This window comes from Ranitomeya variabilis, chromosome 2 (genome assembly GCF_051348905.1).
Source record: "Ranitomeya variabilis isolate aRanVar5 chromosome 2, aRanVar5.hap1, whole genome shotgun sequence".
Lineage (NCBI taxonomy): Eukaryota > Metazoa > Chordata > Amphibia > Anura > Dendrobatidae > Ranitomeya > Ranitomeya variabilis.
The window spans coordinates 313160544-313185207 of record NC_135233.1 but is presented as its reverse complement, the minus strand read 5'-3'; the positions used below and the strand labels follow the sequence as shown (position 1 = coordinate 313185207).

Below are 24664 nucleotides of genomic sequence, written 5' to 3'. Positions count from 1 at the left end.
GAGGAAGGCATCATCCCAGACTGGATAGGAATGGGTGGTGGAAGTGGGTGGGGCAGGTAGGAAATAAGGGAGGAGCTTAGAAGTCAGGAAGAACAATGCAGAGAGGAGTCTATGAGGAGAAGTGGAGCTGAGCAGACGTGAGGGTCTACTGCTCCTGACAGCCTGAAGAGAGAAGTGTGAGGGAGAGACAGAAAGAAGCTCCCGAGAGGACAGAAGGGGCCCTTGGGTCACGGGAAGTGCAGAAGCCACCCGTGAGACCCGCATCCACGCTAACAATCGCCAGGTGGAGAGACCAGGTCAAAGTCAGGAGACCGGCCCCAACTTAGTGGAAAGCTTCAAGTTCAGCTAAGAAACCGGAGGTTGCGGCATCTGTAAGAGTCACAGCCACATCTACCCATAACTAGCCAAAAAGGCAGCCATATAGAATCCAGGGGTCTCAGAGGATGTCCCCCGACCAGGTTCGTAGCTGCTGGCTTGAGACACTGTGGGTGAGACGCTGGGCAGGAGAAGTGGAAGCCAGTGTAGTGAGATGGCCAGAGAAAGGCATAAGGAAGGAGTCCTGGAAAGCTGCACCCCAATTTACCTGGGAGTTTGCTGGACCACTGACCCAGAGAACACAGCAGCCGGCTGACGTTTGTGGACTGGAGAATTGTAAGTAAAAGTGGAAACTGCACCTCGCTGTGTCCTTTGAGTCATTGCTGCATCACCTACCTAACCACAACCACCATCTTAACACTTAACCCTACAACTGCCCTGGGGCTAGCTCTACCCATGGAGAGCTGCACCATCTTTGTTGCGCGACCATCGCCTCAGAGGATCTGACTGCAGTGTCGGCCACCATCTCATTGCCGAACACCACGGGTGGCACCACGAACAATTTCCCCTTTCTTAAATCCAGTATAAACTTTATTTTTCCCCTTTATTTCATCATTTTACATGGATGCCCGGGGCCAAGGACCAGGTCACTGCTGCCTTGACCTTCCCCTTTAAGAACTGCCGTGTCGGACCTGGTATCGAATGTCCTATAGCCCTGGCGGGCGCTCCACATCTTATTTATACATATAAATATAAGCAATACATAGATAGCAAGAGATATAGGTTAAAAATGCCAAGTGAAAAATCAAAGGGGTGGCGACTAGTGATGAGCGAATATACTCATTACTCGAGATTTCTTGAGCATGCTCGGGGGTCCTCCAAGTATTTTTTAGTGCTCAGAGTTTTAGTTTTTCTTGCCGCAGCTGAATGATGTACATCTGTTAGCCAGCATAAGTACATGTGTGGGTTGCCTGGTTGCTAGGGAATCCCCACATGTACTTATGCTGGCTATCAGCTGTAAATCATTCTGCTGCGGCAAGAAAAACTAAATCTCCGAGCACTAAAAAATACTCGGAGGTCACCCAAGCGTGCTCAAGAAATCTCGAGTAACAAGTGTATTCGCTCAAAACTAGTGGCGACACCTAAGTGCCACATCCGAGGAGGTTTGTATATAGGTCTATATAAGTGTTCAGTCAGGGTTAAAAAAATACAAACTACTCAATTGGCATAAAAAAAATTAATTAAACATATAAATTGCACTAATCAAAAAGTGACATTACAGTCAATCTCATTGTTATACCTTTAAAATTTGACCTTTTTTTTATTATTGCTCTGATGTCCATTTTTTCTTTGGTTATTTACACGGAGATAGGCACAGGTACACTGTCTTTTTAAATCTTCCACTGGTTTATTATATACATGTGGTATAAACCAGTGCGAAGTGAAAATAAACATGGCCCTTCAGGAAAAATAGGTTAACAAGACAAAATGGTATACAGTCTCTGCAGTTGTGAGGATCTGCCCGCTCAGGATAAAACAACATGGTTCAGTACGGTTTAACACAAACGCTTATCTGGAACTGCCAGCTTCAGGCGCACTGAACACCTGAATAGCTCAGAAGGCTGTCTATTGACCTTCTAAACCCCACCCTGGGGAGGAGATATGGTGAACAGCCTCCCACCCGCTCTTCAGCTTCTCACTAGAAAGCCTAGTGGTTAAAATGGTCGATTAACCCCTCTCAGCACTTAGTGTGCTGGAGCAAACTTCTGTGTTTCAGATCACTGAAGCTAACAGCCTCAGTCAAACGTATCTCAACTCCAGTACTCTGCCAGTGACTTTTCCACACTATCTATCTATCTCTCTCTCTATCTATCTATCATTACCTCCGCACAAAGCTTGATTATTTGATTATATTGCCATCAAAAGAATCTGATGTAATTATAATTCTATGATATTATTAAAGCATACAATTCACGTTACAATAAAGATGTATTCCCTGAAATGGAAACCAATATATTTCTGCTGCTTACATTGATACCACCTTAAAATGAAAACGAGGAAAAGCTCTTATGTACACAGCATCCCTCCTGTATATAGATGTGTGACATTTATGGTAAAGGCTCTATTTAATGTAATATAAATTCACTGCTCCCTCCAGGCATCGTGTTTGCTATAAAGAATCAAATATATTTCCAACATTTTATGCAGAGTAATCTTGTAAGGCTGAGGAATGAGGGAACGTGGACCTGGAAGACAGTGAATTAAATGTATTAACAAGAGGTAAAGAAGGGTGATTGTATGAGCAATGTTCCAGGGCTTTGAGAACCAGAATTGGAAATTGGTGAATCCGTATATAATTAATTTTTTTTTTATATTTGTCAATTATGTATTGTGTCTTTTACCCATCCAACATTTATTATTGTGTATGTATCATTATTTATATAGAACCAGCATTGTTCTTTATACAAGTGCTTCTCACTAAATTAGAATATAATCAAAAAGTTAATTTATTTTGATTCTTCAACACAAAAAGTAAAACTCATATATTATATAGAGTCATTACAAACAGAGTGATCTGTTTCAAGTGTTTATTTCGGTTAATGTTGATGATTATTACGGCTTACAGCCAATGAAAACCTAAAAGTCATTATCTCAGTAAATTAGAATACTTTATAACACCAGCTTGAAAAATGATTTTAAAATCTGAAATGTTGGCCTACTGAAATGTATGTTAAGTATATGCACTCAATACTTGGTTGGGGCTCCTTTTGCATCAATTACTGCATCAATGCGGCGTGGCATGGAGGCAATCAGCCTGTGGCACTGCTGAGGTGTTATGGAAGCCCAGGTTGCTTTGATAGCAGCCTTCAGCTCGTCTGCATTGTTGGGTCTGGTGTCTCATCTTCCTCTTGACAATACTCCATAGATTCTCTATGGGGTTAAGGTGAGGTGAGTTTGCTGGCCAATCAAGCACAGTGATACTGTTGTTTGTAAACCAGGTATTGGTACTTTTGGCAGTGTGGACAGGTGCCAAGTCCTGCTGGAGAATGAAATTTTCATCTCCAAAAAGCTTGTCGGCAGATGGAAGCATGAGATTCACTTTTTGTATTGAAGAACTGAAATGAATAAACTTTTTGATGATATTCTAATTTAGTGAGAAGCGCCTGTATATGTATTTCAGTCACTGAATGTGATGGGGCTCAAATGCAATTTTATGTTCCAATTCCTTAAATATTCAATAAAACATTTAATTGGAGGCCAAATGACTAATTAGTATGATTTCTATAGGAAAGCCTAATCACAGCATAAATATGCCATATCATGGTCAAGGTAGCGGACATTTACACCGAGGGGCACTGCTCCAATTTTACAATGTAGGTGATGGTGATAGGTACAGATAGGGAGAAAGTTAATTCTTTGTGGATGGAATTGGGTGGAGCACTTAAAGGGGTCGGGCAGACTACCGTAGTTTCGGTCTGATTGTGGTCCGATTGACAGAATCGAGAAAATAGAGATTTTATTTCTCCACATCTGAGAAAATCCGATCACATTCTGACCAAACTCTGATCAGAGTTTGGTCATAGTGTGATTAGCAAAATTGGACAGATTTTTTCGAATGAGACAAACACATTTATGTGACCCTAGCCAAAGCTTAGAGAAAAGTTGATAGGACACAGGGGCCAGTGAATTAATTTTAACAATAACTTGTTTCGTAAACTACTTTTTTTTTTAAGGTTTGGTCTTGCCCTGGATGTAGGAACACACTGCTCTCCAGTCAACTGACGAACTGATTGCTGGAAGCTAGGCGCTCCTGCTTCATTGGCAGTTTGGGTCAGCAACAACACTGACCCAAACTGTGTTTTATCCGATGCTATATATGAAGCCTGCCCGGAATCGGGAGTTATCATTGAGCTCCAGCGATCCCATCCAAATTTAGTGCAGTGCTTACAAGCTCAATAAAAAAAAATTGTAAGGGTTGCACATATTAGTAAATTTCTATGTTTAGCTAATTACAAAATGTTTAATTTTACAAACAGTACTCATCAATAGTTTTTTGAGGTGCTCTTGGCTAAGTTTGGCCCTTTTTGAGTTGTTCTTTGGAGCCTACGGTCTCAATGTTACCAAAATGCTCAATATTCTGGTTGGATTTAAACTACCGTAATTGCTCTCTATATGAGAGTTGTCATGTATTTTGCAGTAACTGTAACACAGTGATGCTGAACTAGTTTAAGAAGTAAGTAAAATATGCTAAATCCTAATGTAATGCCCTTAATCACTGACAGCACTGTGGCCCATGCACAACCACTGAGTTGCACAGAGCTGGTAAATGACACCCATTGAAGTTCTATTGAGCCTCAATTCACATCTGATTTCATATGAAAGGTTTTTTTTTTGCTTTGTATGAATATACACTGTAGTGCCATACCCCATTGGATGCTAAATCATGGAGGTATTCTAATGTAGAAGTCACATCTTACGAAGGTACAATGACAGCCTAAGGCTTCATAGTACAGAGACTTTGATTTTCCTCCCTTTGTCATTTTGAATTTCTCTGTAACTAAACAGAATTTATAAAAATAAAATTATATTAATGGGGACTTTCATAAACATGATTTATACCTCGAATTTTATGATACTGACAACTATAGCTAGTTTTCAGTGGCATAGAAGTGAATGGAGCAGTGGTCACAGATCTTCACTCACACAACGCTCTAAGGGACACTCTCAGGATCCGTCCTAGGGGTCTCCAGTGATCCTATGGGTAGATGATTAATGTTGTTTATGGGAAAACCATTTTTGAGATTTACTCTTGGTACAATTTCCAAATTTTCACTATATGTTGATGAGTAAAAATGGCTTTGACTTGATTATTTATCCTTCTACATTGGTTTTGCATTTTCTTAAAAGAGCTGTCCACTACTCAGACAACCCCTTTCGAATCCCTATGTTTGTCCCAGTTAAGTAATAACACTTGTACTCACTTCTGGTGCCGTTAGAGTGATGTCACCGCTGTCTCTCCCGGGGCTCACGTTACATTATGTCACGAGATCGCTGCAGCTAATCAGCGATAACTTCATTCTCCTCTCCTACAGACGTAATTGATGTCCGGAGGTGTGAGAGAGCAGTAGCAGCTCTAACTTCCTCCGAATTGTCTTGATTTTTTTTCGAAAGGGCGTAGAGTGAAGGCAGCACTGATTGGCTGCAGAGATTGCATGACATTGTTATGTCATGCAAGCCTGGGGACTCCGCTGGAACAGTGCCAGCATCGGAGGCGATTATAAGTGTTATTATATTATTGGAAGGAAAACTTATGGATTTAGAGGGGGTTTTCAGAATAGTCAGCAACACCTTTAACATGGTTATTTAGAATTTATGTCACTTATTAATAAATAACCATCAGGGCAAGCCAATATATGTTTTTATACTTCGGTTATAGAAATAGACTCAGACGTTAATAAATTACTTTCCTTTTTCATCCATTTGAAATAATAATAATAAAAACCTTTGGTGTTAAAGCATTTCCTACCTGAGAAGTTCATTTTCCAGATTAATAAGAGTCAAAAAGGTTAATTGTTCCCTGTTGTGTAATAATGAAGTGTTGCGGAGACGTGGCTTCCATTGTTTCTCGCGTGCCTGGTAACATTTGTATACAATTGACATACAGATGGATCTGTACAGATGTATTGTGAAGGCTGTAACTTTATTGTGTGATAGAAATAAAAGTAGATTTAATGCACTGCCAGGGATTCTTTCAAACAAGAGGAGCCTTAGTTAACTCACTCAACTTTTACAGCAATCACATTTAAAAGGGTGATACATCTGTAGTCCGCCAGTGCACTGACATATAGCATATTTCTGCCTGCTTGTCAGTTCAGATCAAGCCGGTGTTAGCTGGTGATAGATCTCACGGCATCTGCAGAACACAATGTTTCAAAGAAAGTTTCACTGCCTCTGTTTTGTCTGCAAACATTCTTGATGGAAATAATTAGATAGAGGGTTTAACACTTAATTGATTGTCTGTCTATGGCAAAGGTCATTTGTAAACTGAATATAATGTAGAAATCATAGTTTTGGTGGAAATGTCCTTATTTATCAATTACAAGGATATAAGTGCCTGTATCTGTGAAGGTCACTGTTTTTGAGTCTGACATCTGTGCTAAAATGAGGGAAACAAATGGAATTAGTTTTAAAACAGTCTAGACTGCGACTGTGCCCAGTCTCGGGCGCATATGATCAGAAGATACAGTGAATAAAATAAGTATTGAACGAGTCACCAATTTTCTAAGTAAATATATTTTTAAAGTTGCTACTGACATGAAATTCTCACCAGATGTCGGTAACAACCCATCCAATCCACACAGGCAAGGAAATCAAACCATAGATGTCCATAAATTAAGTTATGTGTAATAATGAGAAATGACACAGGGGAAAAGTATTGAACGCCTGAAGAAAGAGAGATGCAAAAAGTCATGGAAATTCATGACACGAGCTGAAATCTATCAGTAATTAGAAAGCAATCCTGCCATATAGTGAAAAATATCATCTCGTTCAACTGATCACCTATAAAAAGGTGTCTCAGTCATTACCAAGGTGCCATACAAGAAATATCTCATGATGGGTAAAACCAAAAAATTGTCTCAAGACCGTTGCAACCTTATTGTTGCTAAACATACTGATGGCATTGGTTACAGAAGAATTTGTAAACTAGTGAAGGTTCAAGTGAGCACTATTAGGGCCATAATCCAGAAGCGGACAGAGCATCATTTCACCATAAAGTGGTCATGACTAGTGATGAGCGAATAAACTCGTTACTGGAGATTTCTCAAGCACGCTCAGGTGTACTCCGAGTATTTTTTAGTGCTCGGAGATTTCGTTTTTATGATGTAAATCATTCAGCTGCAGCAGTAATTCCTAAATTTCCGAGCACTAAAAAATACTCGGAGGACACCCGAGTGTGCTTGGGAAATCTCAAGTAACGAGTATATTCGCTCATCACTAGTCACGACCGGTCAGTAGTTATGTCACCCACTGTATGTACCCATCGGTGACCACTGTCAGCATGGATACAGAAATTTCTAGAGTGTGCGGTGTCTTCTAAATTAACATTTGATTGGACTCTTACAGTCCGTAGCACCAGCACCTCTCCCCAAATTGACTGAGTGCACACCATTGTACCCTATTTATTTAGCATGGATGCAGAGACATCAGTCCACAATAGGGAACCACTATAAGGAAACATATACTGCATGCTATGCATTTATTTGAATAAAAAAGTGTGATCTAGCTCCCCCATGTTGAAGTAGCCAGTGAGTCCTCAGCTCAGTTGACAAAACGCTTCTTCTCAGTGGTAGCAATAGGAGAAGGTAGGGATATCCAGCCATTGTTTAATACAAAATTGTAAAAAAATATTTGTAGAACTGAATTAAACATAACAGTCCCAGTACTATATGAGTAATACAATAAATGTGAGAGCTTTTCCTACATGTTTCTAAATGAATGTCAGTCCTTCCTTATGGAAATTGGATCCATGAGTAAGGATTGAGATTCAGTTTTAAACATGTAGGAAAAGCTCTCACATTTTTTATATAGTACTGGGAAATTTCTGTTTTACTCAATTCTGCAAATGAATTTTTTTTGCAGTTTTTTTTTTTTTTTACCAGGCTTGATATCTCTCCATTTCCCTATGCATTTCTTTGCAGGCAGCCTTTGTATAGAAATGCACAGTCCGCTTGTCTTTCCTATACAGTTAAACAAACAGTACACAGGCACGTACCGGCCAAGGGCCAGAGGATTACACTTTTGGCCTCTGTTTGGTAAATGCTGGCCCATGGCAACATTACAGTATATGTTGGGAAAAGCTTCTGATGTATGCTGTAGGCTTAAGGTACCTTCACACTAAGCGACGCTGCAGCGATATCGACAACGATGCCGATCGCTGCAGCGTCGCTGTGTGGTCGCTGGAGAGCTGTCACACAGACAGCTCTCCAGCGACCAACTATGCCGAAGTCCCCTGGTAACCAGGGTAAACATCGGGTTACTAAGCGCAGGGCCGCGCTTAGTAACTCAATGTTTACCCTGGTTACCAGTGTAAAAGTAAAAAAACAAACACTAAATACTCACCTTCTGCTGTCTGTCACACGTCCCTCGCCGTCTGCTTCCTGCACTGACTGTGATTGCCGGCCGTAAGGCACAGCACAGCGGTGACGTCACCGCTGTGCTCTGCTTTCACTTTATGGCCGGCACTCACAGTCCGTGCGGGAAGCCGCCGGCGAGGGACGTGTGACAGACAGCAGAAGGTGAGTATGTACTGTTTGTTTTTTTTTACTTTTACACTGGTAACCAGGGTAAACATTGGGTTACTAAGCGCGGCCCTGCGCTTAGTAACCCGATGTTTACCCTGGTTACCTTTGTAAAACATTGCTGGCATCGTTGCTTTTGGTGTCAAACACGACGATACACACCGATCTGACGACCAAATAAAGTTCTGGACTTTCAGCAACGACCAGCGATATCACAGCAGGATCCTGATCGCTGCTGTGTGTCAAACACAACGATATCGCTATCCAGGGCGCTGCAACGTCACGGCTCGCTATCGTTATCGTTGCAAAGTCATTTAGTGTGAAGGTACCTTTAGTGTACAGATCTAGCCTTTCCCAGCCAGGAATCCCAAGAACCTGCAGGTTATTGGAGTTCCATTGGACACAGCAACAACAATACCTGTCCTTTCAAATTAGGGAAAATAAAATGATTTCAGCCCACTAAAAAAAAAATAGGTGATACCGTATTTTTCTGACTATAAGACCCACCGGACCAAAAGATGCACCCCAAATTTTCAGAAGGAAAATGGAAAAAAAATTAATGCGTCAAATGGGGGTCCGTCTTACAGTCCTGAATTCAGCTTACCCTCGGGGGATCAGCAGCGCTGGTGGAGCGGAGACACAGGGGTTTTTGCTGGTCTGGCGATGATATGACCCAGACTGGTGCGGCAGGTTTGGTGGTGCTCAGTGGTGTGGGGGCTCCACCGACATTTTGTGAAATCCCGGAGTCCCCGCACATCCAATGCTGTGATGCTGTGGTCTCCCGGAAATTCAATCCCAAAGCTGGTGCTGCAGGTTCGGTGGTGCAGGGACTCCGGGGACATTTTGTGTAAGGCCAGAGCCCCGCACTTCATTGCCTCAATGTTGTGGCCTCCGGGTAAATAGCTGCCAGACGGAGGCGGCACTTGCGCAAATTGAGATCTCGGCAACGAGATCTCGTCTCCAGAGATCCTTGCACCGAGATTTCATCTCCCGAGATCTCGGCAACGAGATTTTTTCTTCCGAGATCGTCAGGAGAAGAGCTCGTTGCCAAAATCTCAATCTGTGCATGCACCGCCTCCGGCAGCCATTTTCCCAGAGGCCACAGCATCAAGGCAATGGAAGTGCGGGGCTCAGGGCTTTCACAAAATGTCGCTAGAGCTTGAGCACTGCCGCATCAGGATGGGAGTGGGATCATCACCATGCAGCGTCGGACCACCGGAAGAATCGCCCGACTCCTGCTGCCACCTCGCTAATTGTAAGTACGGTACATTCCAACTATAAGATGCACCCCCGTTTTCCCCAAAAAAATTTTTGGGAAAAAGTGCGACTTATAGTCTGAAAAATACGGTAATTGTATAATCTCTGCACATCCAACCACACAGATTCCCATCATTTTGGGTCATAGTGCAAATTTGTGATCTGACCACCCTTCATTTACTGTTTATACGAGAGGGTAGTCATGCATGGGCACAACCGCTTTCAACTAAATGGCTTTTTTTAATTTCCTATTATTATGTATTGTTTGCATGATTGTATTGTGGCAGCCATCGAGATATTTACTATATTCACATCTGAATATAGGCGAAGTGAGAAATGGGATTGGGCGTACTGTGTTGTGAGCGTGTTCTGTGACGTGCAGTGGTTACTTTTCAGAGGGATTAAAGAGGAAACAGGGGTATATTATCTTTGGTTATAACTTTGCCATCTGATAATAAATTGACTACTGACCCCGCAATAGTGTACACAGCACAAACTAAAAAGAGGATTTTCCACAAGAGTAAGTTATTTTCTTTCCATAAGATATGGGAGATCATGCTGATCGCCAGGGGTCCAACCCTGGGGACCCCTGAGAAGGGCATTCTGTAAAGCCCAATTCTGGATGAAGCGGAGGTGTGCATGCTCAGCCTCCACTCCATTCATTGTCAATGGATCTGCTGGACGTAGCCAAGTAGTGCCTGAACCTGTACGTGTTTTCTTTTTTACCTTTTAAGTATAAATTAGAATTATATATATATATATATATATATATATATATATATATATATATATATATATATATATTCTCTTTACTTTGGATATTTTATTAATATTTTCCCTTGTTCTCCTTTTTTATATAGCATGCTTGAAGATGATCTGAAGCTGAGCAGTGACGAGGAGGACAGTGAACAGGTACCGTATAAGTACACGTTCACATAGTTACACTAATTGGAATTCATTGGCTACAAATCAAGTAAACGACAATGTCCGACCTTAAAGACCCCAAATCAATAAGACACTCAGCGGGTAATTAGTAATAATACCTATAATAGCTTTGTGTATATCATCGGAGTCATTAAACAATACAATTTCTAAGGCCACAAATCCCTAGAAAGTAGCAAGAAAGAGACTAATGTGTAGTTTGATTAACTTACAATTGGTAAGGACAATGTGGATTTCTTAGTATTATATTTGCCTTAGATTTACATAAAAAGGAACATAAGAGGTATAGAAAGCAAAACCATCCCATTTTCGTATCTGTAGTGTGGTCACTTTTAACCATTTTAGTGCAAGATTTACTTGAACATTTCTTAGGTCAAAAGTCAGTACAAAGTTCTAAAACTATAAAATATGAGCAAAAATAAATGTGACATTTTTTTCACTGAAATTTAACTTTTTCAATCTCTTGCCACTTATTTATACATTATCTTTATTTTTTTCTTTAAATATTCATTTCCTGATCATCACACAGCTCTGGACATGATGTATGTAATGTCTGATGTGTCCCATAAAAAGCCCAAGTTGTAAGATATAGTCGCCATTGTTGCTTTATATTGTTGGGATGACAATGATCAGTGGTTGTCACTTGTTTCATAGTGAGTCTTGTCATTCTTGAAATGATGCTGTCTATCGACTACTCAGATATTTTTCCTTTACAACTCATACATGCAGTCTGTTATTATATGTTATTTTTGCATTATTGTAGTATTGCGCTCACATGAATGTGCAGCCATGTTTTATACATGGCCTTGACAAGTCTGCCAGAACGGAAGAGGATTTAGCCATTTGGCTATTCACTGTTTCTAATTAAGGAATCTTGAGTGTCGATCTCCTGCTATATAATCTGGGAAGGATTCATCAAAATGGTGCAATATTAAAGAGAATGTGTCAGCATATGTATCACTTGTTTGAATGTGTTTTGCTGTTTCAATACAATCAGTGTTTCATCAGCAGGAGATTATCACTACTGGACTAGATATTTGGTGCCTCCTGGTCCAACCATGCACCCAGCACTGATTAGCAGCTTCCTCTCACTATACAGTGTACTCAGAAAGCTGCCAATCAGTTATATCACAACTGTGTCAGGACTCTGAACATTTTTTACCTTTTGTGCATTACTGCCCTTTTCCAAAATGGCGTCTTTGGTCTCATGTGCACTGTGTCTTCCTGCTATAAAACTCCACCCCAGCCTTCAGTCTGTGCTAGAGTATTCTGCCTTGCATCCAGCTCCTGACTCTGGTGACTCCCTGGCTATACACCTGCTCCGGTGAACCTGTGTGGTGATCCTTCTACTCTGCTCTGAGTTCCTGCTGCATACACAAGTTTCCAGTAATCCTTCATCTGCTGCTCATGTTTACTTCCACCTGCATTTGCTGGACATGTAAGCTGCTTCTGCTTTGCATTAACCTGAGACTATTAACCAGGCCTCCCTGGTTGAGCTAAGATATGATTTGAACTGCCTATAAGCATATCTATCTGTGTCTGGACTAAGACAAGGATTTATTCATGTCAAGTATCCTCAAGAATAATTGTGCTTCATAGACTTTCTGCTTGATTGCATTTTGCTCTGAAGTTTCCTATAGACTGCTAAGCTGCGTTTATTATTTGCACCAAGTGTTGTGGACTTGAGTTTGTCTCTGCACCTGTTTGAATCACCGTGTGATAATATAGACTTTACCACTTATAAAACTGCGTCCTGTAGTTGTCTTGTTCCACACAAAGAGTCTTCTGAGTTATCCCCTATAATTATTACAAACTGCTGCACCCAGTAAGATAAGTGGTACATCATTGGAATCAGAGTCTTTTTCCCTGCATCGTGCTGCTGTCAGATTACATAGCAAAAAACTGCTGACATATTCCCTTTAAGCCTACTGCACAAATAACATAATAGTTATTTCAGTCTTGTGCAAGTTAATCTCGCAGGGTTTTTTCCATGACAGAGATTTATTACTTATATCAACAGGATACTGATAAATGCTTGATTACTGGAGGCCATACGGTTGTGATCCCCAAGATTAGAACAAAGTCTCCAAGCCCCTATTCTTCACAGCTGTCATATACCCTTCTATTCAATGTCTATGGGGCTAATGGAAACTGAAAGAGGAAAATGGGCCTTAAAGAGTTTGTACCAAAATTTAAAGTTATCCCCTATCTGCTGGATGAGGAATAACTTTCTGATAGCTGAGGGTCCAAATGTGGAGACCTCTACCAATGCTGAAAATGGGGCTATGAAAAACTCTTCCCTGAATGGAGCAGAGATCGAGCGTGTGAACCTTAATACATTCTCTCTCTCATTATTCTGGCATTTGGCAAATATTAATAATTATTGTAATCCTAATTGACCTAAAACGAGAAAGGTTTATTCTGATTTCATGTCAGGTATTAAGAAAAACATGCATATGTGTCCTTTTATATAGTGTATGCAAACTTCTAGTTTCAACTGTGTGTGTATATATATATATATATATATATATATATATATATATATATATATATATATATATATATATATATATATATATATATATATATATATATATATAAGAAAAAAGGAAAACAGCACAAAAAGTAACAAAAAAGTGGGTCTTTAATGCCTGAATGGCTTGAAAAAGGATTGGAAAATCCGAAACGTCGCCACGCCATTCAGGCATTAAAGACCCACTTTTTTGTTACTTTTTGTGCTGTTTTCCTTTTTTCTTATATTATTGGAGCCACTGGAATACTGGCTTGGGAAGCTTTGCACTGCAAGTGTGGTAATATGATGCTGTTCTAATTTTTTCAATATATATATATATATATATATATATATATATACACTCACTGGCCACTTTATTAGGTACACCTGTCCAACTTCTTGTTAACACTTAATTTCTAATCAGCCAATCACATGGCGGCAACTCAGTGCATTTAGGCATGTAGACATGGTCAAGACAATCTCCTGCAGTTCAAACCGAGCATCAGTATGGGGAAGAAAGGTGATTTGAGTGCCTTTGAACGTGGCATGGTTGTTGGTGCCAGAAGGGCTGGTCTGAGTATTTCAGAAACTGCTGATCTACTGGGATTTTCGCGCACAACCATCTCTAGGGTTTACAGAGAATGGTCCGAAAAAGAAAAAAAATCCAGTGAGCGGCAGTTCTGTGGGCGGAAATGCCTTGTTGATGCCAGAGGTCAGAGGAGAATGGGCAGACTGGTTCGAGCTGATAGAAAGGCAACAGTGACTCAAATCGCCACCCGTTACAACCAAGGTAGGCCTAAGAGCATCTCTGAACGCACAGTGCGTCGAACTTTGAGGCAGATGGGCTACAGCAGCAGAAGACCACACCGGGTACCACTCCTTTCAGCTAAGAACAGGAAACTGAGGCTACAATTTGTACAAGCTCATCAAAATTGGACAGTAGAAGATTGGAAAAACGTTGCTTGGTCTGATGAGTCTCGATTTCTGCTGCGACATTCGGATGGTAGGGTCAGAATTTGGCATAAACAACATGAAAGCATGGATCCATCCTGCCTTGTATGGAGCATCTTTGGGATGTGCAGCCGACAAATCTGCGGCAACTGTGTGATGCCATCATGTCAATATGGACCAAAATCTCTGAGGAATGCTTCCAGCACCTTGTTGAATCTATGCCACGAAGAATTGAGGCAGTTCTGAAGGCAAAAGGGGGTCCAACCCGTTACTAGCATGGTGTACCTAATAAAGTGGCCGGTGAGTGTATATATACATACACACACACACAAAGTAATCCTTGCATCGTGGCCATTTTTGTATATATAGGGTAGTCTTTGTTGATCTTTCTCATTCTCGGGTCCTCTACCAGAGGCCTGGGAGTTTGAGGGTTCTGCTGCGCAGGATCTTAGTTGTCCCCAGCATTGCAATTTTCTGGACCATGGAGTTCAGATGTTTCTCCTGGAAACTGTTGCAGCCATTTTTCCAACTTAGGGGTCAGTGCTCCAAGTGCTCCTATCACCACTAGAATCACTGTTGCCTTCACCTTCCACATCTACTCCAGTTCTCATTGCTGTCTTCTGATCGTTGTCTACTATCACAATGTCTAGTTGGCTAGCCAACACCTGCTTATCTGTCTGGATCTTGAAGTCCCACAGGATGTTAGCCCTTTCATTCCCCACCACTTTTTCTGGTGTCTTCCACCTGGACTTATGGGGACTTGGTCCATATGCTGTGCAGATGTTCCTGTATACAATCCATGCTACTTGGTTGTGGCGTTCAGTATACATTGTTCCTGCTTGCATTTTGCATCCTGCCACAATGTGTTGGACTGTTTCTGAGGTTTCTTTGCATAGTCTGCACCTTGGGTCTTGTCTTGTGTGGTAAATTCCGGCTTCTATGGATCTGGTACTTAGTGCTTACTCTTGTGCTGCTATGAAAGTGCCTCTGTGCTGTCTCGGAGTCCAGCTTTCTCCAGCCATTAGTAGGATTTCTCCATGTCAGCCACCACCATTACCTGCCGATGGTACATCCCATGCAGCGGCTTGTCTTGCCATGGTGGTTCATGTTCCTGTTCTTCCTTCCAGATCTGTTATTGTTGCTGCCTTAGTCTTTCTCTCAGCATCTCATCTTTTGGTGCCACTTTTCTGATGTATTCCTGGATACCGCCGCATGACCAGCTCTACCCTCTCCTAGTGTATCCTCACCAATCCCCTCTAGACTGTGAGCACTCATGGGCAGGGTCCTCTCTCCTCCTGTACTTGTGTGTACCTTGTTTTACTCATGTTTATTGTACTTGTCTATATTTGCCCCTTCCACCTGTAAAGCGCCATGGAATAAATGGTGCTATAAAAATGTATAATAATAATAATGCTCCTTGTTTCATCCATGATGGTGGCTTGGATGCCTTATCAAGCCTCGCCACCCTCATTTCTGTTGGTATACAATCTTTGGGTGTTAAGGCCCCGTCACACATAGCGATTTACCAACGATCACGACCAGCGATACGACCTGGCCGTGATCGTTGGTAAGTCGCTGTGTGGTCGCTGGGGAGCTGTCACACAGACAGCTCTCTCCAGCGACCAACGATCAGGGGAACGACTTCGGCATCGTTGAAACTGTCTTCAACGATGCCGAAGTCCCCCTGCAGCACTCGGGTAACCAGGGTAAACATCGGGTTACTAAGCGCAGGGCCGCGCTTAGTAACCCGATGTGTACCCTGGTTACCAAAAAAAACAAACAGTACATACTCACAATCTGATGTCCGTCAGGTCCCTTGCCGTCTGCTTCCTGCTCTGACTGAGTGCCGCCGTACAGTGAGAGCAGAGCGCAGCGGTGACGTCACCGCTGTGCTGTACTTTCACTTTCACTTTGCGGCGCTCAGTCAGTGTGGGAAGCAGACGGCAAGGGACCTGACGGACATCAGATGGTGAGTATGTACTGTTTGTTTTTTTTTACATTTACGCTGGTAACCAGGGTAAACATCGGGTTACTAAGCGCGGCCCTGCGCTTAGTAACCCGATGTTTACCCTGGTTACCAGTGAAGACATCGCTGGATCGGTGTCACACACACCGATTCAGCGATGTCAGCGGGACCTCAACGACCAAAAAACGGCCCAGGCCATTCCGACACGACCAGCGATCTCACAGCAGGGGCCTGGTCTCTGGTACGTGTCACACATAGCGAGATCGCTACTGAGGTCGCTGTTGCGTCACAAAACTTGTGACTCAGCAGCGATCTCGCTAGCGATCTCGCTATGTGAGACGGGGCCTTTAGACTTAGGCTGGAGACCTCCATTCATTGTGAGGAGTGTTTGTGTCTTCACATCTGCAGCTTCCATCTTTTATTTTGTCCAGCACACTATACCAGCAGGGTATCTGATAACTGGCAGGACATATGTATTGATGGCACAGATTTTATTCTTCCCATTGAGATTGCTCTTCAGGACCTGTCTTACCATTTGATGGTATTTGGATGTTACTGCTTTCCTTGCCTCCTCATCATAGTTACCTTATCCCTGTGGGATGGTGAGGTACTTGTAGCATGTCTGTACATCTGCTGTGTGCCCTGCTGGTAATTCCACTCCATTCAGTTTTGACATCTTGCCTCTCTTTTTTACCAACCAGTCACACTTCTCTATTCTGAAGGACATTCCGATGGCTTCACTGTAGATCCTTTTCAGATGGATCAGTGAAATTATTTCTCTTTAGTTTTTCGTTTACAGCTAGATGTCATCCATGTAGAGGAGGTGGCTGATGGTGCGTCCACTCTTGAACATGTATCCATATCCAGACTCTGTAATTATCTGACTGAGCGGGTTCAAGCCTATGCAAAACAGAAATGTGGTGCATCACCTTCGTATATGCCGCATTTGATGGTCACTTGTGCTAGTTGTCTTGAGTTGACTTCCAATGTTGTTCTCCATAGCCCCATTGAGTTTCTGAGGAAGGTTCTTAATTTCTTGTTGACATTGTAAGGAGCCAAGCATTCACAGATTCATGTGTGTGGCATTGAGTCACAGGCTTTCATCCTCAATCCAGGCTGTGCTGAGATTGGTTTGTCTGAATCTTGAGTCTTGAGCAACTGACATATTTACCAGGAGCTGGTGATTAGAGCCTCTGGTGTCGATCCCGATGCCTTTTTGAGCTGGATTCATGTACTGGTTCATATGGTTCTGTAGTTTGGTGGCTATGATGCCTGACAGGAGTTTCCATGTTGTTGTGGTTATTGGGCGGTAGTTAGATGGAACTGTTCCTTTGTGAAGATCCTTTGTGATCTGCACTGTTCTTCCTTGTTTTAGCCAAGCTGGGTGGTGGCCTGCTTCTAGCAATTGGTTCATCGGTAGTGATAAGCAAATAGCATTGTTGCTTTGGTGATCTCCGAGTATTTATTAGTGCTTTTTAGATTTAGTTTTCATCGCCTCAGCTGCATGATTTACGGCTGCTGGACAGCCTGAATACATGTGGGAATTCCCTAACAGGCATTCCTCATATGTATTCAGCCTGTCTAGCAGCCATAAATCATTCTCACAGTACAGAGATAATAAATTAGAGTTTTTCTTAAATTAATCACCGCTAGACTCTAATGTGTGAATATAAAACTTCAATTTTATTAATAATATTTAAAACAAATATACACAAAAATATGTGAATAAACACCAACACCAATGCACTAAAATATGAAAGCACCCAGGGGAGGTGCCTGTCCCTATATATGGCCTAAATCGCCCTGCCTGCCAGTGGAGGTTGGCACCCTATAACCTGCGCTATGGCGCCCCCGCTCGTCGATGGCCATATGTTTATTCACATATTTTTGTGTATATTTTGTTTTAAATATTATTGATAAAATTGATGTTTTATATTCACACATTAGAGTCTAGCGGTGATTACAGCCATAAATCATGCAGCTGAGGCGATGAAAACTAAATCTCCGAGCACTAACAAATACTCGGAGATCACCTGAGTATGCTCGGGGAGACCCGAGCAACAATGCTATTCGCTCATCACTATTCATCGGCTTTGCCATGCGTTCATGTACCGCTGTTAATTTCTTTAGCCAGTAGGTGTGGATCGTGTCTGCTTCTGTAATGGTGACTGGTTCTTGCTCTAGTTGGTTGCTGTGTTTCTTTCTCAGATCTTGCAGCCACATTGCACTGATGTTGTGTGTTTTTTCCTTCTCCCAAATTCCTCCAGTATTGTTTAGTCTCTGCTATTGGTGGATTTGCTGCCTTTGTGCTGTTACTCTATAGTTGGGAGTACACCTTGGATGGTTCTTTGGAGAACATAGCATTTATCTTCTTGGTCTCAGTTTCTCTAGTGTATCTCCCTAGTCTTGCAGCGAGTTCTGTGAGCCTTTGTTTAACAGTCTCTAGGGATTCAGTTGGGGTCAGGCCTTTGTGCTTGTCCAGCTTGGTCTTATTCTTGATCTTTACACCCTTCTGTGTTTCGGTTAGTTGTATTCGTTCTATAGTTATAGTTATGTTATATAATATTTGGTTAGTATTTTGTCTCACCTTGATCTTTTTCTCCTGTCTTCTTTTCTAAGGGGGGCACTAGCCGAGCATTTCCATGATTTCTGAAGCAGTAGCATATTTCGAGTTATGGTGGTGGTAGGTATTGATGCAAGTGCTCTATTGGTATCTTCTAGACAGGTGGTGTTTCTTTGCTGAGCCTTGGCAGTCAATCTCTGGTATTGATGGTATTTAGTTTATCTAAGATCTTCTGTTTTAGATCAACTGCAGTGCTCTCTAGTTGCAGGATTGGATCAAGATTTTCAGGGGGTTGCACATGTTGGTCTTCATGTGGGATGGATCTGCCATGCAGTTGATCCATCTCAAGTTGTGATAATAGCATTCTCTTTATGACATTGAAACATTGGGTTGGGTAGCTTCTCATTCAGGTCTTTTATCCATCCAGAGTTTCCTCATACGCTTCATATATCCTCTCTCATTTGGTCTGGTGTTATGGTGGCATTTCATCAGATCCCAGTTCTCTTGCATTGTCCATGTATGGTTTGTTCCAGGAGCCCATTTATTATCAGATTGTCCTGATTCATCAACATCTGATACAGACCTTGTTAATCCGTCTGAGCCGGCATGACTCTTTGTTTGTGACACTCTCATGTTTATTGAAGTAGGCACTATAGTGTTAGTAGTCTTGCCCAAGGACCACTACTGGTATATTCTTTCCAACCTTTCCAACCCTCGTCTCTCATATTAGTGGTTGTGCACTTTAACCACTACGCTATAACAGCCATCTAAGGTGGATATTATAGTTAGGAGCCTTGGTATATAATTTATATCGTGAGACCTTGGGGACCATTCAACTGGCCCACGACGACCAATCCACTTTCCAGGAAATTGTTTGGGATTGGTCGTCGTGGGCCAGTTGAAGGTCTCCCGATCTGACCCCATTAGACTTTTATCTTTGGGGTCATCTGAAGACAGTTGTCTATGCTGTGAAGATACAAGATGTGCAACATCTGAAACAACTGATACTGGAAGCCTGTGCTACCATTTCTTCTGCGGTGTTACTATCAGTGTGTCAAGAGTGGGAAAAAAGGGTTGCATTCACAATCACACAATTGGCAGAACTTTGAACACATTTTATAAGTGGTCATACACTTGTAAATAACTCATTAACTCAATAAAGTTACGTTAAAATCAAGCACACCATTGTTTTTCTTGTGAAATTCTCAATAAGTTTGATGTGTCACATGACCATCTTCCCATTGAAAAAAATAAAGTTGGTTCCAAAATGACCAACTTTAAAATGGACGCCATTGTCACCACCCATCTTGAAAAGTTTTCCCCCTCCCATATACTAATGTGCCACAAACAGGAAGTTGATATCACCAACCATTCCCATTTTATTTAGGTGTATCCCTGTATGAATGGCCCACCCTGTGTTTATATATATTAGATATTTATGTATATATATTATATATATATATATATATATATATATATATATATATATATATATATATATATATATATATATATATATATATATATATATATATATACCTTCGTGTACTGGTCTTTATCCCCTTGCCCTGCTGTTACCTAGTTCTCCAGGATCAGTTAACATTTCCTGCTTGCCGTTACCAATTGTTCCCAACCTGTTTAATGTAAGAAAGATTTTCTGCAGGATGCATTGCTTGCGTCTCTGTCACATTGGAGATATTTATGGCTGTGCCAAGCATTCCATTAAATATGCTTTCCTTTGCTGTTTAATAGGGTTAGTTTGGATTAGATGAGCACTGTAAGTGAGGGGTTAGATCTGGAATCAATTTTCATTTACAGTTGAGCAGCAGCTATTGATGCCGGGCTCACAGCTCAATAAAAGATCTAAAGATATAGACTTCATACCTTTCTTTCAATATAAACAGCATAATCAGTCTCAAATGTTTTTGCAAAGACACGAGTATTGACATTTTTTATTTAATAACTGTCTTTTAAGTTTTGAGTTATCAGCAGCCTGCAATGTTTCAATGATTTTTTTCTCAGCGAATCATGCTGACCATCACAAAGGATATTTATAGGGCAGGTTCATTATAGCAAGCACGCATCTGTTTAACATTTCACGTGGGATTTCCTGCATTATTAAGTCATGCACTGTGCAGATTTTACAATTTTATGACAGTATTATTGAGCGTACCAATGCTTTAGACTGCACTGAACCACAAAGATTTCCATCTTCAAGATAAAGTAACTTTTTGGGAAAGCAATCAAAGTTCTATGCGTTTGGACTATTATTATTATTATTATTATTATTATTATTATTATTATTATTATTATTTATATAGCACCATTGATTCCATGGTGCTGTACATGAGAAGGGATTACATACAAATTACAGATATCACTTACAGTAAGCAAACTAACAATGACAGACTGATACAGAGAGGCGAGGACCCTGCCCTTGCGGGCTTACATTCTACAGGATGGTGGGGATGGAGACAATAGGTTGAGGGTTACAGGAGCTCCGGTGTTGGTGAGGCAGTAGCTCCGGTAGTGAGGAAGAGGCAGTGGGGTCAGTGCAAGCTGTAAGCTTTCCTGAAGAGGTGGGTTTTCAGGTTCCATCTGAAGGGCCCAAATGTGGTTGATAGTCGGGCGTATTGGGGCAAAGAATTCCAGAGGATGGGGGATATTTGGAGAAGTCTTGGAGGCGGTTTGGTGAGGAGCGAATAAGTGTGGAGGAGAGAAGGAGGTCTTGGGAGGACCAGAGATTGCGTGAGGGAAGATATTGGGAGATTAGTTCAGAGATATATGGAGGAGACAGGTTATGGATAGCTTTGTAGGTCAGTATTCGTAATATGAACTGGATACGCAGAGATTTGCAGAGGGGTGAAGCGGAGGAGTAGCGAGGAGAGAGATGAATTAGTCGGACAGCAGAGTTAAGGATGGACTGGAGAGGTGCAAAGGTGTTAGCAGGGAGGCCACAGAAAAGGATGTTGCAGTAGTCAAGGCGGGAGATGATGAGGGCATGCACAAGCATTTTAGTAGATTGATGGTTGAGGAAAGGACGGATTCTGGAGATATTTTTGAGCTGGAGATGACAGAAGGTGGAAAGAGCTTGGATGTGCGGTTTGAAGGACAGGGCAGAGTCAAGAGTTACTCCGAGGCAGCGAACTTCCGGTACGGGGGAGGGCGTGATGTCGTTAATTGCGATACATAGGTCAGGTAAGGAAGATCTATGAGATGGAGGAAAGATGATGAGTTCAGATTTGTCCACATTGAGTTTGAGGAAGCGAGAGGAGGAGCAGGATATGGCTGATAGATTCTGGACAGTAGAGAGGTGACATCTGGGCCAGAGAGGTAGATCTGATTGTCATCAGCATAAAGGTGGTACTGGAATACATTGGACTTTGAGTTGTCCCAGGCCAAGTGTATAGATTGAGAAGAGTAAGGGTCCTACAACAGAGCCTTGGGGGACTCCAACAGAGAGAGGGTGGGATGAGGAGGTAGTGTGTAAGTGGGAGACGCTTAATGTGTGGTTGGAAATGTATGAGGAGATCCAGGATAGGGCGAGGTCTTTGATGCTAGAGGAGGAGAGGATCTGTAGTAGGAGGCAGTCGTCAACTGTGTCAAAAGCAAAGGACAGGTCTAGAAGGAGGAGTATAGAGTATTGTCCGTTAGCTTTGGCTGTAAGTAGGTCGTTCGTAATTTTGGTCAGGGCTGTCTCAGTTGAGTGATGGGGGCGGAAACCAGATTGTAGATTGTCAAAGAGCAAGTTAGATGGGAGTTGGGAGGAAAGTTCAGCGTGGACGTGCTGCTCCAGGAGTTTGGAGGCGAATGGGAGCAGCGATATTGGGCGATAGCTAGACATAGCAATTGGATCGAAAATTGGCTTTTTGAGTATAGGCATGATTGTATCATGTTTGAAAGCAAAAGGGAAGGTGCCAGATGTTAGTGATAGGTTGAAGAGGTGGGTTAAGGATGGGATAAGAGTGGCGGTGGGGTTGGGGAGGAGGTGGGATGGGATGCGGTGGAGCACACAGGTGGTGAAGTGCGATTTGGAGAGGAGACAGTTGAGCTCCCCTTCAGTGATGTTGGATAGGGAGATTATGGAGTTTGGGCATTGGCCTGGTATACAAAGGGGTTGTGGTGGCTGAACAATGAAGACTTGTCTTGTTTGGTGGATCTTATTTTTAAAGTGTGTGGCAAAGTCCTCAGCAGAGATGAGGGAGGTTGGAGGGGGAAGTGTAGTGCGGAGGAGGGAGTTAAAAGTTTTGAATAACTTTGGGGTTGTAGTATAAGGAAGATACGAGGGTTCTAAAGTAGGCCTGTTTAGCAAAGGTGAGAGCAGATTTGAAAGCGAGTGTTGCGTGTTTCAATGCAGTGAAGTCGTCTTGCAAATGTGTTTTCTTCCAACACCGCTCTGCATCCCTGGACACTTACCGGATCTTTTTAGTAGTGTTATTGTACCAGGATTGTCTATTGATACGTCGCACTCTGCCATGAATGAGAGGGGCAACCGTGTCAATAGCTGATGCGAGAGTGGCATTGTAGAAAGCAGTGTCTGTGTCGTGGAGTGAGGATATGGATGCCAGTGGTAGGATAGAGTCATAGAGTGTGTGGGTGTCTAGGTGTGCGAGGTTTCTGCTGGGATGCGCATGTTGCTGGACATGAGTAACCAGTGAGGAGGACAGGAATGAGAAAATGAGCAGATGGTGGTCGAGAGGGAGAGGAGAGGTGATGAAGTTAGAGAGCAGAGACGGGTGAAGACCAGATCTAATGTATGTCTGTCTGTGTGGGTGGCTGCGGAGGACCACTGAATAAGTCCAAAAGATGAAGTAAGGGACAGAAGTTTGGAGGCTGTTGACTGAAGGGAAATAAAACATATTTTATTCTGCTTAATTACTGTAAATGATTTCTAACCTCGGTGTTTATCCTGTGGCTCTGATTTCCCTGTAAGGTTATGTTCACATGGAGCTTTCAGAGTAGAAATTGAGCGTAAACTCTCCAAATCCTCAAGCCTTCTCAAAATCTTGTAGTTTTCACTCATTTTCTGTTCCAAAAACTCTGCAAAAAGACTCAATGTGCACACACCATCTTTTAGTCATTGGCGTACCCACCGAATTTTGCAGGCAGAAGATACTTCAGAAAACTCTGATGTGTTTTTAATGAAACAGTTTTTGGGGCATTTGTTCAAAAACATTTTGTACCAGCAACATTTTTTACTTGTATATGTAAAAAAGTGAGAGGCTCCTAAGTGGAAAATGTCCGAAGAATGGTGAGGTTACTTCTTACAGTCACTTTGTGACTTTCGAAACCTGTAGCGGATTAATGACACTCATTTTTACATTGCAGTGTGTATCAAATGTTCAATATTTTTGTTAGTATTTCCTTAGCATTTTTTCAGGCAGGTTATAGAGACGCCTAAAATATTCGTCACATGCACATACCTTAAAGGTTTATTGATTTAATACTAGTTTGATGTTAGTTTTACACATTTTTGAGAGGAAAATGCTTTCTTGGGTGCCTTTTTTTCATTTTTGTTGCATTTTTTGTGGTCTGGCTACAAGTCTAAAGAAAACATTCAAAGCTTTGAAACATGCACTGATTAATGTGATTTTTTTCTATAATTTGTCTTGCTTTTTGTTTCTGTGGCCTTTTTTTCAAACTCGGTAGGGTTGGCATATTTTTAGCTAGTTTGTAACATTTTTCTCACATAGTCCCAGGGCTGGCCCACCACCCAGCACACCCGGGCAAATGCTGGGGCCCACTCGCCATCAGGGACATTGACATGCTATGGGGCTTGTGAGTCTGGAGAGCCCCGTGAAAGGGCTGGCACCGGCCTCCCCCTCAAATACCACTCTCCATTCCCCGCTGCTCTGGTC

At 42.0% G+C, this 24664-nt stretch overlaps 1 protein-coding gene across 5 annotated transcripts in view; it reads left to right on the top strand.

Moving 5' to 3' along the window:
• Window positions 1-24664, top strand: part of AFF2 (ALF transcription elongation factor 2) — a 706159-nt gene that overhangs the window by 496773 nt on the left and 184722 nt on the right. For all 5 annotated transcript variants that reach the window (XM_077285241.1, XM_077285245.1, XM_077285243.1 and 2 more), the window contains one exon: window positions 10733-10784. In XM_077285241.1, the coding sequence (XP_077141356.1) occupies window positions 10733-10784 (52 nt within the window). The remainder of the gene's footprint in view (window positions 1-10732; window positions 10785-24664) is intronic.